At 42.2% G+C, this 16,536-nt stretch overlaps 1 protein-coding gene across 1 annotated transcript in view; it reads right to left on the bottom strand.

Annotated features, from left to right (window-relative positions):
* sec62 (SEC62 homolog, preprotein translocation factor) overlaps window positions 1–8,348 on the bottom strand; it is a 30,070-nt gene extending 21,722 nt beyond the window's left edge. Inside the window, exons 1-5 of the mRNA XM_078203884.1 lie at window positions 8,243–8,348; window positions 6,318–6,340; window positions 5,602–5,710; window positions 4,628–4,733; window positions 3,530–3,737 (exon numbers count right to left, since the gene is read on the bottom strand). Coding sequence (XP_078060010.1) covers window positions 3,530–3,737; window positions 4,628–4,733; window positions 5,602–5,710; window positions 6,318–6,340; window positions 8,243–8,348 — 552 coding nt within the window. The remainder of the gene's footprint in view (window positions 1–3,529; window positions 3,738–4,627; window positions 4,734–5,601; window positions 5,711–6,317; window positions 6,341–8,242) is intronic.
* Window positions 8,349–16,536: the final 8,188 nt, after the last annotated feature.

The raw sequence follows: 16,536 nt of genomic DNA, 5'->3' as shown, positions 1-16,536 counted from the left end.
AGAGCTTGGAGAAGGGATCGAAAAGAATGGCTTCAGTCTTCCTAATATTTAATTAGAGGAAATTTCTGCTAATACTCTATGTCCTCCAGGGGTGGCACGGTGGTTAGCATTGTTAAAAGAGAAGTGGCAGTGATGTGAGGCAACAGTAGCACTGCTGCCTCAGCGCCAGGGACCCGGGTTTGATTCCCGGCTTGGATCACTGTCTGTGCGAAGTCTGCATGTTCTCCCCGTGTCTGCGTGGGTTTGCTCCGGGTGCTCCGGTTTCCTCCCACAGTCTGGTTAGGTGCATTGGCCATGCTAAATTCTCCCTCAGTGTACCCGAATGGGCGCCGGAGTGTGGCGACTGGGGGATTTTCACAGGAACTTCATTGCAGTGTTAATGTAAGCTGACTTGTGACACTAATAAATAAACTTTTAGAACTTTAAATGTCAGACAGGTCTGATAATTTAGCAATTGTGGAGGAGTGGAGATATGTAGTGGTGAGGCAGAGCTGACATACATGTGAAAGCAGCAACATGCATGTGAAAACTAACATTGTGCTTTCAGACAAAATCACTGAGGGGAAGAATGGAGATAGAAAATAGGAGGGGCCAACGATAGATCCTTGGGGGGGCAACCAGAGATAACTGTGTGGGAGTAGGAATAGAAGCCATTGGAAGTGATATTCTGGCTATGATTAAATAGATCAGAATGGACCCAGCTAGACAACAGTCGGAACAGATAGAGTGGTCAACTATGGCAAAGGCTGCAAATAGATTAGGAAAAGAAAGTTTACTTTGATTTGTCACATGTATTAACATAGTGAAAAGTACTGTTTCTTGCGTGTTATGCAGACAAAGCATACCGTTCATAGAGAGGAAAACGAGAGTGTGCAGAATGTAGTGTTGCAGTCATAGCTAGGGTGTAGAGAAAGATCCACGTAATGCAAGGCAAGTCCATTCAAAAGTGTGACGGCAGCAGGGAAGAAGCTGTTCTTGAGTCAGTTGGTACGTGACCTCAGACTTTTGTATCTTTTTCCCGAAGACAGTAGGTGGAAGAGAGAATGTCCGGGGTACATGGGGTCCTTAATTATGCTGGCTACTTTGCCGAGGCAGCTGGAAGTGTAGACAGAGTCAATGGATAGGAGGCTGGTTTGCATGATGGATTGGGCTATATTCACGACCTTTTGTAGTTCCTTGCAGTCTTGGGCAGAGCAGGAGCCATACCAAGCTGTGATATAACCAGAAAGAATGCTTTCTATGGTGCATCTGTAAAAGTTGGCGAGAGTTGTAGCTGACATACCAAATTTCCTTAGTCTTCAGAGAAAGAAGAGGCGTTGGTGGGCTCTCTTAACTATAGTGTTGGCATGGGGGGGACCAGGACAAGTTGTTGGTGATCTGGACACCTAAAAACTTGAAGTGCTCGACCCTTTCTACTTCATCCCCATCGATGTAGACAGGGGCATATTTTCCTTTATGCTTCCTGAATCTCTTTCGTTTTCTTGACATTGAGGGAGAGATTATTGCTGCCGCACCTGTTCACCAGATTCTCTATCTCATTCCTGTACTCTGTCTCATCATTCATCATGTCACTGTCACGTAGGTTGTCATTTGTGACACTGATACTGTGGCAGGGGTGAAACCTGATTGGAGGGCAATAATAGATCTGGAAGGATGGGTATGAGATGACAACATGTTCAAGAGCTTTGCAGAGGAAAGTGCTATTTGAGATGGGATGCTAGTTTGCAAGGACAGTGAGCTCAAGGGTTGGTTTATTGAGGACCTCACCTCTTTTCTAGGAAAAGAGCCCCAAGTCTTCAAACTTTCCTTTAAAAAGGTGCACTTGTGTTTCCTCAAAGAAAAAAAAATGTTGCAAACTTTGAACCTATCTATAGTTTTATGCTTTCAGGTTGCTGGCCAGATACAGCCATTTTGTGCAGAATTATTTTTCCCACATTGGGTTGTGCCTGCCCATCCCCACCCCGATTATCGACAAAAAGGATTATATCAGATAAAATGTCTGCTGCCAGGTTGCATCAGATGAGCAGCTTGATGGCAGGAAGCACACAATTAGGAAGGCTTCAGAATCTGGCAGACTTGCACAATCTCCCGTAGAAATTGTGAGCAAGCCGAAATAAATTCAGAACTTGAGAAAGTATTTGCATTATTCGTTAAAATTGATTTTTTTTTAATGCATATAGATGAACACATATAGGAACAGTTTCCAGATCTTTACACATCAAAAACAATATGAACTCAAGGAAGGAAAACCAATTAGGAACTTTGGAAACATTCCAATGCAAGTTACTGAGGTGGCAAATTAAGTGTTCAAGATCATAAAGTTTATCACATGAGCTAATGGTTCCTGTTGCAGGCATCTGCAAAAACAAATTCAAAGCCTGAGGATATTTGTTACTTAAGGTTTGTGAAAGGTTAAGGGTGGGAGGGGCAAGGAAGTTGTGTGTTCTAACTGTTCAAAGTTATGAAAGGGATCTCAGACAAAAGGTTACTTCAGCACGTTAGTGATTGGGTGCACAAAGGGGTAAAAAGTCCACACTTAGGAGTGAGCAGTTAGAAGAAATGTTTTGATGCAGAACATTAGGAAAAATGGAATATATTATTCCATGCAGTTGCTGAAGTAGAGTCACTTATTACTTATTTGAGGGAGTTAGGTAATTAAGAAAAATGGTATAAAATAGACAATTCTGTTGTGGAACTAATACCAGTGCAGGCTGCAGAGGCACTCTATTTGCTAAATTCTATCACTCTGAAATTGAGTGAATTGATTGATGTGATGCAATGAATAAAATGCTCACTCTCTAAATTCCAGTGCCATCAACTAAATTGGCATTTAAAATTAGTGCAGGTGACAAAAAGAACAAGCAACAATGGAACGAGGGAGCAAGATGATAATGGATGAGCAATTAAGCCCATTTTATTTCACACATCCAAAATTATCCTCAAAGCCTTCCCACCACCCACTTCTGCTAAAATCAAACTATTCCGTGCGTTAAGTCACTCTGTGAAGAAAATTTGTCTGGAGACAATACACATGTCTTTAACTTGTGCTAATGCTCCCTCCACTCACATTGTCTGTACCTTTAAGACTTGATTAGCTGTAAAGACTCGCATTCCAATCATTATTCTGTAAATTGAGTTTGTATCTTTATATGCCCTGTTTGCTGTTTATGAGCAGATCTTCCACTCACCTGACGAAGGGGCAGCGCTCCGAAAGCTAGTGGTGTTTGCTACCAAATAAACCTGTTGGACTTTAACCTGGTGTTGTTAGACTCCTTACAATAAATACTATCGAGCCAGCAACGCCCATGTCCCATGAATGAATTAAAAAAGCCACTTCCTAAAATCTCTGATCAAGCATTTGGTCACCTGTCCTAGTAACTCCTTACTCGGCTCAATGTCGAACTTTGTTTATTAATATTAATCCTGTGTCTTGGAATGTTTTATGTTAAAACTGCTACAGAGGCACCTGAGGAATGTCTGGAGTACTGTCGAACACGGGCATATTTCATTCAGGAATCAGGTCTCTTACCTTTTTCTCCTTCTTGCTTTCTTCTTTCTCGCTGTCTTTTTTCTTCTCTTTCTTACTCTTTTCGTCCTTTGCGATTTCCTTCTTGCTTTTCTTTTCCTCTTCTTTGCTGCTATCACTTTTCACTTTCTCCTTCTCCTTTTTGATTTCCTTCTCAGACTTCTTTTTCATCACTTTCAGCGCACGGTGGAAGAACTGCTTCTTCAGGAGCCTGTCGGCATCACAGGGGAAAAGGGTTTATTTCTGCTCAGTGTAAAAATATCCTTTCCTCTTCTTTTCCCTGCTGCTTATTTTTGCAGAGTGAGGGTTGTGGACGTTTCTGCTGTTCTCTGGCACTTCAATTTGCTGCTCAAAATATATTCCTCAACCAAACATGTGAAAACAAATTAATCTGATCATTACCTCAATGCTGTTTGTGGGAGTTTGCTGTGTGCAAATTGGCAGCTGTGTTCTCTACATTTCAACAATGACTACACCTCAAAACCAACTTCATTGGCTGTTAAATGCTTTGGGATGTCCTGAAGTTGTGATAGGGGTTATATAAATGAAAGTCCTCACTTTAATAAGCAAGGAGAAATCCTGGAGTCATGCTACTGCTTCTGTGGTTACATTTATTGAGCTGAGAAACTGTAGTTTGACCCTCACTGTGACAGATGGGATTATATCCCTTTATCTAAAGTACATGAATAAATAACCATCTTTTTGGATGCTTGGATGAGATGTTAAATGGATTTTTTTTTAAATAGGAAGGGGATGGAAAGCTTACCTCCATACAGTCTAGCCATGATCCTCCTCCCCATTAGGGTACCAGCTTGTGCAGTTATTTGGAGCTGTAGGGGAGGAATCCAATCTCCCACTCTCACCCTTTCCGATCCTGGCAATAAGCTCAAAAGGAGCCTGGTTCAGGTATCGCGTTACTGAGCTTATCACTGGTTCCAATCTTCAACCACTAATCATGCAACCGTGGAGGCACCACGCCCCAAAATGACGCTGCTTACCAACCATATACCATCTGCATCCCACCGACTCGAGGAAGCCTGCTGATATTAACAAGAGGAAAACAAAGTTTGCAAATGAGGCAATTAAAAAACTTCCACCCACCTGTTGCAGTATTCGACTATTGAATCGCGTGTTGTAAAGACAGCTTCCTCTCCTTTCTTTAATTTTGCCCATTTTGAATCCAGCAAACAGTCTACTGCTTTGGAAGCTGAAAGGCGATGACAGCGTTACAAAGACTTTGCATCACAGAAGCAGGCCAACCATCCCGACAGGTTCATGCCAGTCTCTATGGTCTCCCACTACCCCTTTTCATCGAACGTCATTAACATACCCTTTGCCCTCATGTATTTATCTACCTTCCCCTGAAATGCAATGCGTTCAAGAGCTAAATGGAAAAGTTTCCAGAGAAGGGACCGAGGGTTTGAGAGACAGGGTGAAAAGGAAGAAAGGCCAAGTTGACATGAGAATTGGACCTGTCAGATTGAACAGCCTTTGCTTTGGAGGATAGCATTTAACCCACTTTCCAGAATATTCACAATTATCCAAGGACAATGAAGGCTTTCAAGATTGAGATCGATAGATTTTTGTTAGGCAAGAGCATCAGGGCTTCTGGAGCCAAGGTGGATAAATGGACAAGAGGTATAAATCAGCCACGATCTAACTGAAAGGTAGACTAGCCTTGTGGGGCTAAATGATCTCCTTCCATTCCTATAATCATTCCCATGATTACTTCAGGATTTTAGTCATAAGAGGTTTACAGCATGGAAACAGGCCCTTCGGCCCAACTTGTCCATGCCGCATTTTTTTTAAACCCCTAAACTAGTCCCAATTGCCCGCATTTGGCCCATATTACTCTATACCCATCTTACCACGTAACTGTCTAAATGCTTTATCGAGTTATCCTCAATGTCACAGCCTGCATTTATTAGATACCAATTGAGTAAATTTGCCCAGAGATTTTGGATGTACACACACGCACCAGCACACATGCATGTACCAATTGAGCAGATATGCACCCATATTAAGGCATTTTGCAGTTATCTAAACGGATTTCAATGTTTGCAATGTGATCTTACCAATGAAATAATCAACTCTGTGGCCCATCATGGTGGTAGACTTGGTTGGGCAATTGAAACGTAAATACTTGGCCACCACTTTCTCCTCTTTAGTTGGTTCTCCAACCTCCTTAAAAACAAAAGACATTTGCACATGATGAGCACATACAAGTGGGAGTTTTTGCATTCAGACATAAGGGCGTTTCTGACTGAGGCCTGCCCCTTAACTCATTACCAGAGTCAGGGTCAAGACAAAAATGGACCTTAATCAATAGCTGTACTGAATAAAAATGTGTAACGCAATAGAGGATCTGAACAGCACAAGGTCAGTGCAATAAATAAACTTTGTACTTTTGTTGAAATGGACAGTCCTGCTTAATTCTTCAAAGGAGTCATTTAACTTGCGTTAAAGGCACAGATGAAATAAAGTTAAAGTTTATTTGTTAATCACAAGTAAGGCTTACATTAACACTGCGATGAAGTTACTGTGAAATTCCCCTAGTTGCCACACTCCGGCGCCTGTTCAGGTCAATGCATCTAACCAACACATCTTTCAGATTGTGGGATGAAATCGGAGCACCTGGAGGAAACCCACACAGACACCTGGAGAACATGCAAACTCCACACAGATAGTGACCCAAGCTGGGAATCGAACCCAGGTCCCTGGCGCTGTGAGGCTAACCACTGGGCCATCATGCCGCCCGAGGGGAATTACTCAGTATTTCAAGAATTTTCACTTGCTTACTGTGGTAATCATAAACTGAACAATACAAACTAAAATATCAAGTCAGTGACCAATGCTTATGGCGGAAAATTGTCCATGTTTCATCTCATCCACATAGAAACATAGAAAATAGGAGCAGGAGGAGACCATTTGGCCCTTTGAGCCTGCTCCGACATTCATTATGATCATGGCTGATCATGCAGCTCAATAGCCTGATCCCGTCTTCAGCCCATAATCAGCTTTGTCCTTTAGTACTGTTGCCTCACAGCGCCAGGAACCAAGGTTTGATTCCTGGCTTGGGTCACTGTCTGTGCAGAGTCTGCACATTCTCCCCGTGTCTGCGTGGGTTTCCTCTGGGTGCTCCGGTTTCCTCCCACAGTCTGAAAGATGTGCTGGTTAGGTGGATTGGCCATGCTAACTTCTCCCTCAGTGTACCCAAACAGGTGCCGGAGTGCAACGACTAAGGGATTTTCACAGTTACTTCACTGCAGTGTTAATGTGAGCCTACTTGTGACATTAACAACTAAACTTAAAACTTCAGCTTATATCTAACTGCTTCTTGAAAAGATACAATGTTTTGACTTCAACTGCTTTTTAAAAAATACTTTTCCAATTCAATCAAATCAAATCCAATTCAGAGTCTCAACAAGTTGAGACATTTCAGATCCAGGCTGACAAGACAGGGCGAGCGACCAAACCACCCTGTCCTGGGCCTGATCTACATGAGCCAAGCTGATTGGAGAAGGGGGAGGTTCCTCCTCCAAGACTTGAGCTCATTTGCATCTTAGCCAAAAGGCTGAGATGCCGCTTTAAAAAATTGCTTCACATGAAACATATGAAGCTTCAGTGTAACCTAATGACCTCAACCAAGTGCGGCCGACCATGGGCTGCCGACCATACTACACTTGATCTTAGCCAAAAGGCCGAGAAGTAGCAGTGAATTCCACATGCTTACCACTCTCTGGGTCAAGAAATTTCTCATCTGTCTTAAATGTTTTACCCCATATCCTTAGACTACGACCCCTGGTTCTGGATACCCCCACTATCAGGAACACCCTTCCTGCATCTATCCTGTCTAGTAATGTTAGAATTTTAAAAGTTTCTATGAGATTCCCCCTCATTCTTCTCAACTCCAGCGAAGATAAACCTAATTGATGCAATCTCTCATACATCAGTCCCGCCATCCTGGGAATCAGTCTAGGAAACCTTTGCTGCACTCCCTCTATAGCAAGAACATCCTCCTTCAGATAAGGAGGCCAAAACTGCACACAATATTCCAGGTGTGGCCTTACCAAGGCCCTGTATAATTGTAGCAAGACATCCCTGCTGTGTACTCAAATCCTCTTGCTATGAAGGCCAACATACCATTTTCCTTCTTTATCGCCAGCTGCACCTGCATGCTTACTTTCAGAAACTGGTGTATGAGGACACCCAGATCTTGTTGCACATTCTCCTCTCCTAATTTATGGCCATTTAGATAGTAATCTGCCTCCCTGTTTTTGCTATTGAAGTGAATAACTTCACATTTATCCAAATTAAACGGCATCTGCCATGCACTCAGTCAAATTACATTGAAACATCTCTGCATCCTCCTCACAGCTCATCCTCCCACCCAGCTTTGTCTCATCTGCAAAGTTAGAGATATTACATTTAGTTCCCTCATCTAAATCATTAATATTGTGAATAGCTGGGATCCTAGCACCAATCACTGCGGTACCCCACTAGTCTTTTGAAAAATGACCCGTATACTGCTTGTTTCCTGTCTGCCAACCAGTTTTATGTCCATCTCAATGCACTACCCCAATCCCACGTGCTTTAAATTTTACACGCTGAGGACAAATCCAATTGGACCACTTAACGCCACATGACCCTACTCCTAATTTTCAGCAAACTAATGGAAGATGTCATCAACAGTGCAAACACTTAGCATTTACTCACCAATAGCCTGCTCACTGATGCTCAGTTTGTACTCGGCCTGGAACATTGGGCTCCAGGCCCCATCATATCCTTGGGTCCAGGCATCTATGCTATTTGCCTCAAACATTCTACGTAATAGCTTCTTATTGGATTTATTAGCACATCTTATATTCGTGGCCCTTAGTTTTGGACACCCATAAAAGTGGAAATATCTTTATGCCTACCCTATCAAAGCTTCTCAATTTTAAAGACAAATTAAGTTAGAAATCATAAATCTCAAAGATACTGGTTCACTTACTAATTTAAAAATAGTTTAGAAAGTTATTAGTTTTTGCTCTGGAAAACAATTACTTTTCAATTAACATTTTAAAAACTGAACAAAATCCAATTTTTTCTCAAAAAATCAAATGATTAGGTTGTAGGTAATTTAAATATGTATCTGAAGCCAATTATTCTTTAAGCTATTCTGTGCTGCTTTTGTTTTAAGGAGCCAGCTCATGAAATTTGCATCTGTGTGGCAATCATAACCCTAGATGGGATACTTTATATATATATATGTGAGGCGGACTTGCATATCTAATGAGATCTCTGCTGGATACTTATTCATCTGTTCAAAGATGTGCAGATGGGTGGCAATCATATCCCTAGATCGGGTATTTTATATACATGTTATGCTGACTTACATGTCTAATGCGGTCCCTGCTGACTACTTATCCATCTGTCCAAAGATGTGCAGGTTAGGTGGATTGGCCATGCTAAATTGTCCCTTAGTGTCCCAAGATATGCAGGTTAGGAAGATAAGAAGGATAAATATGTGGGGTCATGGGAATGGGGATGGGCCTGTCAGAGTGGGTGGAAACTTGATAGGTCAAATGGCCTCCTTCTGCAGTGCAGGGATTCTATGTTGTCTAAAAACTAACTTCCAGTTCCACTAACCCCACAATAATTAATACCGGGCTCAAAATTATTGCCAGTTAATGTGCCGAATAGAGCCACATCACTAGGCATCTAGAAATATTAGATCCAACACACTGGTACGCAGATCTAATCCCACTTAACTCAGTTGTTTCATTCAAATTATCTGACAATTCAATTCCTTTTAAGTACTAAAATTTCTGGTTCTTAATTCAGTTTGCTTCTATTATGTACACATCCAAAGTAATGAAGTTTGCAGTTGCACAAGGAATTTGTAAAATCCCATATTAATTCACATTCCTGGGCAATTCTGTTTTTTTCTAAATGGAGCAAATTACTTTGATCAGAAGCAGAATGAACAGAGGTGGACTAAATGTGGGTGGGAAGTCTCAAACAAAAATATTTTTGTTCTCCACAATGAATATCCTATGAACATAACTGAATCATATTTTCTAACTGAACAGTATACATTCTACCCTTTTCCATTAAGGCAGGAACTTGAGGCTGTGACGCACTTGAGAAAAACTTTGAAAGCAACTTTCTTCTAATACAGGAATGATAAGATCTACCAAGGAACTGCCAGATGCCAACTCTGTTCAGTTAAAATTGAGGCTTTGGTCTCCACTGTTCCTTTAATTAGAGACCATTTATGCTTCACAAATTATCAAGGAGACAGCTGATGGAGCTCCAGAGAAAATGATGACTTTTTTCCCTTACTAGCTCCCAATAGTACCAACACACATTGGTGAGCTCAGAAGGGCGATGCCTCGACATTTAAACTGCTTCAAAGCTGCTTCTCTCTGTATTTGAGGCAATCATGTGGGAATTCGAGAAGCTATCTTTTAATTATAGGCTGTTCTGAGAACCACATTTCAAAATTCAAGATCTTTAATTTAAAGGAAATAAAATGCTTTGTTTGCCTGGTGACTTAATGCTGTGTTTCTTTTCGTTATTAAATCCACGCGGCCTTATTGCACCAACAAAAGAAATCCCCAAAACATGTAAACAAACGTGTAAATTTTTAAAGAACAATTGTCATTGAAAGGAGCTGATGCTGAGCAATGCCTGTTTTTATTTAATGGCTTTGCATTAGAAAAGATCAAGAAAACATTTGTGCTTTGCAGCTGCTGCTCAAAGTTTGTCAGTAAAATCCAATTTGCAAACCAGTTTGTATTAACAAGATTTGGTGTTACCAACCCTACCTCAAAACAAAACCCTTTGACCCCATCATATCTTCCCCATTCAAAGTCCTTGTATGTGTTATCACCCGTGTGCAACCTTCATTTATGGGACATGGGTATTGCTGGCCTTTATTGCCCATCCCTACATACTCAAGGGCAGTTGAGAGTCAACCACATTGCTGTGGCTCATGGAGGCCAGGCCAGGTAAGTATGGCAGATTTCCTTCCCTAAAGGACATTAGTGAACCAGATGGGATTTCCTGACAATTGACAATGATTTCAGGGGCATCAGTCGATTCTTAATTCCAGATGTTGTTTATTGAAATCAAATTCCACCATCTGCCATGTCAGGATTCGAACCCGGGTCCCCAGAGCATTGGCTGAGTTTCTGGTTTAATAGTCTAGCGATAATATCACTAGGCTGTCGTCATTGGGGAGACTAAACACATATTGAGTGACTGGCTTGTGGAACACCTCCAATCAGTTCACATGCTTCATGGTTGCTTGGCATTTTAACTCACCACCTTGCTCACATCTCTGTCCTCACTCTGCTGCAGGGTTTTTAATGAAGCTCAATACAAGATGAGCAACAGCAACTCATCTTCTGTAGACAATGTATAGCCTTCTGGGCTCAACATTGTGCTTAACAAAGTTTATTCATTAGTGTCACAAGTAGGCTTACATTAACACTGCAGTGAACTTACTGTGAAAATCCCTTGGTCACCACACTGCAGCGCCTGTTTGGGTACACTGAGGGAGAATTTAGCATGGCCAATGCAGCTAAACAGCACACCTTCGGACTGTGGGAGGAAAGCAGAGGAAACCCATGCAGACATGGGGAGAACGCGCAGACTCTGCACAGACAGTGGGGGGGTCACACAGACAGTGACCGAAGCCAGGAATCAAACCCAGGTTCCTGGCGCTGAGGCAGCAGTGCTAACCACTGTGCTACCGTGCCGCCCTTATGACAGACCATGACCTCTGTAGGTTACAGGAAGATATAGATTGGCTGATCAGATGGGCAGAGCAGTAACAGATGGTATTTAACCCTGCAAGGTGATGCACTTTGGAAAAATGAAACATAACGAGGGAGTCTAGCTTAGATGCGACTTCAGAGCTAGGTAAGGAGACAAATTTCCTTCCCTAAAGAATGTCAGTGAACCAGATGAGTTCTATTTTATGATCAATGATAGTTTGCGCGTGACCATTACTGAGACTAAATTTCAATTCCAGATTTTATCATTTCAACAGCTGCCAAGTTGGAATTTGAACTCATGCCCCAACCGCATTAATAATAAAAACTGAGTGCTGGAAAAACTCAGCACACCTGGCAGAATCTGTGGAGAGAGAAAATCTGAGATAACATCGAGTCCAAGATGATTTTTCTTTGGAACTGATGAGGTCGGAAGATGATAGGTTTTAAGCTGTTGAAAAAAGGGGGATGGCAGGTGGAGCAAGAGAGAAGGTCAGTGATAATAAATGGCAGGACAGTGAAGCTCAGAGGAACAGAGGGATCTTGGGGTACTTATTCACAGATCAATCAAGTCGGCAAAGTGGGTGAATAGAATAGTTAAGGCAGCATATGGGACACTTGCTTTTATCAGTGTGGTAGAGAATATAAGAGTAAAGAGGTGGTGTTGGAGCTGTACTGAGCATTGGTTAGGTTACAGCTGGAGTACTGAGTGCAGCTCTAGTCTCCTCACTATAGGAAGGATGCGATCGCAGTAGGGGGGTACAGAGGAAGTTCACCAGGATGTTGTCTGGGGATGGAGCATTTGAGCTATAAGGAGAGACTGGATAGGCTTGGATTGTTTTCTTTAGAGCAGAGAAGGTAGAGGGGGAAAATGGTTGGGGTGTATAAGATCATGAGGGATATGGACAGGGTGAATAGGAAGCAGCTGTTCCCCTTGGTTAAGGTGTCAATCATGAGGGGGCAGTTTTAGGGCAAGGGGCAGGAAATTCAGAGGGGATTGAAAAAGAAAATTCACTCAGAGGGTGGGGAGAATCTGGAATACACTTCCTGGGAAAATATTTGGATGAGCTTTTGAAATATCATAACATTTGAAGATGTGGGACAAGTGCAGAAAATGGGATTAGCATGACTTCAGTGGCAGTTATTGTCCGTGGAGACTTGATGGGCTGAAGGGCCTTTCTGCACTGTATGACTCCATGACTATCCCTCATTTTGATTTTCTTTGCCATGTGCTGGCCTGAATTTCATTTTTCATGTTTTTTCCTTGAGACATTTTGCCATTCACCCTCACTCTGGACAAATGCTTTGTTTCTTCTACAACCATAACCACTCACTTTGTTTTTTGTTCCCCGATATTTAAAAACTATATTTTTATTCTGACTTTTGATGGGATGTCACGGTCATTGGCAAGGGAAGCATTTGTTATGTATCCCTAATTGCCCTTCAACTGAGTGGCTTATGATGGCATTTCATAATCGAGCATGTTGCTGTGGATCTGGAGTTACCTGGCCAGGCCAGGTAAGGAGGCAGATTTCCTTCCCCAAAGAACATTAGTGAACCCGATGAGTTCTACTTTATGATGGTCAATGATAGTTTGCTCATGACCAGTACTGAGACTAAATTTCAATTCCAGATTTAATATTCCAACAGCTGCCAAGATGGAATTTGAACTCACGCCTCAACAGCATTAATAATAAAAACACAGAGCTGGAAAAACTCAGCACACCTGGCAGAATCTATAGAGAGAGAAAAACTGAGATAACATTGAGTCCGAGATGACTCTTCTTCGGAACTGATGAGGTAGGAAGGTGATAAGTTTTAAGCTGTTGAGAAAAGGGGGATATGGGCAGGTGGAGCAAGAGAGAAAGTCAGTGATAGGTCAGAAGTCAGGGCTGATTAAATGGCAAAGATGTCATGCTTCAAAAGACAACGGGAGTAGTAATGACAGTATTAAAGAAACAAGCCATTGGTCCAGAGCAGGTGTTAACAGTAGAACAAAGGTTAGCAGAAATAGCAGAAAGTGTTAATGGCAGAATAAAGATCAGCACTGTGAGAAAGCAAAACAGGATATAAATCGCCACATGGGAAAAGAAAATTCAAAATGGAGGGCAGAGTTAATGGCCTGAACTTATTGAACTCAATGATGAGTCCAGAAGGCTGCAACGTGTGCAGAATCCAGTCGCTAAAATATCTTTTGTTTCCTGCCACTGAGTCAATTTTTTTATGAGGTGGAGATGCCGGCGTTGGACTGGGGTAAACACAGTAAGAAGTTTAACAACACCAGGTTAAATAAACCTGTTGGACTTTAACCTGTTGTTGTTAAACTTCTTACTCAATTTTTTTATCCAGCTTGCCTCATTCTCCCAGAACTAGATCGCATGACTTTTATTTCTTTAACTAGTCTGCCATGTGGCATATTGTCAAAAGCCTTGCTAAAATTCATGTAGGCCACATCAGCTGCACTGCCCTCATCAATGTCAACAAAACAAAGATGGTCATCACCTTCAGGAAGCATAGTGGAGGACATGCCCATCTACATCAATGTGGACAAAGTAGAAATGGTTGAGAATGTCCAGATCACCAACAACCTGTCCTGCTCCCCCTCATGCTGACACTATAGTTAAGAAATCCCACCAACGCCTCTACTTTCTCAGAAGACAAAGGAAATTTGGCATGTCCGCTACGACTCTCACCAACCTTTACAGAGGCAACATAAAAAGCATTATTTCTGGTTGCATCACAGCTTGTTATGGCTCCTGCTCGGTCCAAGACCGCAAGAAACGAAAAGGGTTGTGAATGAAGCCCATCACTCAAACTAGCCTTCCACCCATTGACACTGTCTATACTTCCCGCTGCCTCGGAAAAGGAGCCAGCATAATTAAGGACACCATGCACTCCAGACATACTCTCTTCCACCTTCTTCCGTCAGGAAAAAGATGCAAAAGTCTGAGGACACGTGCCAACCAACACAAGAACAGCTTCTTCCCTGCTGCCATCAGACTTTTGAATAGACATTTCTTGCATTAAGTTGATCTTCCGCTACATCCTAGTTATGACTGTAACACAATATTCTGCACTCTATCCTTTCCTTCTCTATGAATGACATGCTTTGTCTGTAAAGTGCAAGAAACAATACTTTTCACTGTATACTAATACAAGTGACAATAATAAATCAAATCAATCCTCGTTACCTTCTCAATCAGCATTCAGTCAAGTTAGTTAGATACAATCTTTTCTTAACAAGTCCATGCTGATTGTCATGACTGATCTATGCCGGCCTCAACTCCTTTCCTCACTTCCTGATGGCCCTCTATTCCCTGATCTATCAAATATTTATCCACCTCCACTTTAAATACTTCTGATGATCCAGCTTTGAAGTTTTTAAGGTTGATTTATTAGTCACAAATAGGCTTACATTAACACTGCAATGAAATTACTGTGAAAATCCCCTCGTCGGCACACTCCGGCGCCTGTTCGGGTCAATGCACCTAACCAACACTGTGGGAGGAAACCGGAGCACCCGGGGGAATCCCACGCAGACGCAGGGAGAACGTGCAGACTCCGCACAGACAGTGACCCAAGTCGGGAATTGAACCTGTCACTGTGAGGCAGCAGTGCTAACCACTGTACCGCCCAGAGAATTCCAGTAACTCACCATCCTCTATGAGAAGAAATTTCCATGCACCTCAGTTTTAAATGACCGACCCTTTATCTTGTAGCTTGTTCTGCTACTGTATTTTTTACCTGGCGTCTTTTAACAGTCTAGGATACATTCATCCAGCCTTGGTGGTTTATCCACTTTTAAAGAGCTAATGCCCTTAATATTTCCTCTCTATGTTTATCATATCCCACTGCCTCCTTTTGACATCCTTCCTAAAGTGTGGTCAGAATTAGTAACAATCCTCCGGGTGAAGCCTAAGCGGTGATTTATAAAGTTCTGGCAGAACTGACTTGCTTTTGCACTCTATGCCTCTATTTGTAAATCCAAGGATCTCGCATGCTTTTTTCATCTTGTCCTGCTAACCTTCAAAGACCTGTGTACAAACAGCTTGGGTCTCTCTGTTCCTAACCACCTCCCCCCTTTAAAAACTGTACCATTTAGTTTATGTTGGCACTCCTCATCAACGTACCTTCCAATCTTATTTTTGGAGTATTGGGCCGATTTGTTTAACTGCATTGCTCCTGGGATTTTGTTTTTTTACCCATTGCACATGCATGGTGATTTAAATGGACTGACACAGGAGTAGCCTGCACAGGAACCTTTGGGCTGCTACATGATGGACAGCTTAAAGGGAACATGACTCCTTATTCTTCCTACAGAAATGAATTGCTTGACACTACTTTGCATTAAATTTCATTTGCCGTATGTCTGCCCATTCCAGTAGTCCGTCTCTGCCCTCCTGAAATCATTTACCTCACTCTTTACAATATTTTTGAATTTCCTGTCATCTGCAAAGTTTGAAATAATGTCACGCATATCCCAGTTATCAGTATACAAGAAGAACAGCAGTGCCCTTAATACTGACCCGAGGCCATCACTGCACACGTCCCTCCAGTCTAAAAAACAGACTGCATTCCTATTGCAAAAACACAACCTATCCACTCACCACAAACGCCTGATACAGCCCACAGCAAATTTTTGCACATCACTTTTGAAAAAAGTATATACTGGAATAAGTATAGTAATTTGGAACATACAAATGCTGCAACTGGGGTGGTGGGACCGACGTACGAGGAAAGATTGAGTCGGTTGGGATTATATTCACTGGAGTTCCGGAGAATGAGGGGGAATTTCATAGAACCCTATAAAATTCTAACAGGACTAGATGCAGGAAGGATGTTCCCGATGATGGTGGTGTTCAGACCCAGGGGCCATAGCTAAGGATATGGGGTAAACCTTTGAGGACTTCAGTGAGGAGAAATTTCTTCACCGAGACAGCAGTATCCTCTGGAATTTGTTACCACAGGAAGCAGTTGTGGCCAAATCATTGTATGTTTTCAAGGAGGAGTTAGATATCACTTTTGGGGGCGAAGGGGATCGAAGGATCTGGAGGAAAAAAGGTGGGTTCAGGTTATTGAGTTGGATGATCAGCAATGATCATAATGAATGGCGGAGCAGGCTTGAAGAGCCGAATGGCCTATTACTGCTGAAAGTTTTCCAGCAGCAATGTCTGGAACCCCTTTGCTGGGACGCGTGTAGGGACACAGAGCTGTGGCTTAGTGGACAACACACACTTCTGAATCTGA

The sequence above is a fragment of the Mustelus asterias genome, chromosome 3, assembly GCF_964213995.1.
Source record: "Mustelus asterias chromosome 3, sMusAst1.hap1.1, whole genome shotgun sequence".
NCBI classification, from domain to species: domain Eukaryota; kingdom Metazoa; phylum Chordata; class Chondrichthyes; order Carcharhiniformes; family Triakidae; genus Mustelus; species Mustelus asterias.
The sequence above is the reverse complement of the archived record's forward strand: the minus strand, read 5'-3'. Positions and strand labels throughout refer to the sequence as shown.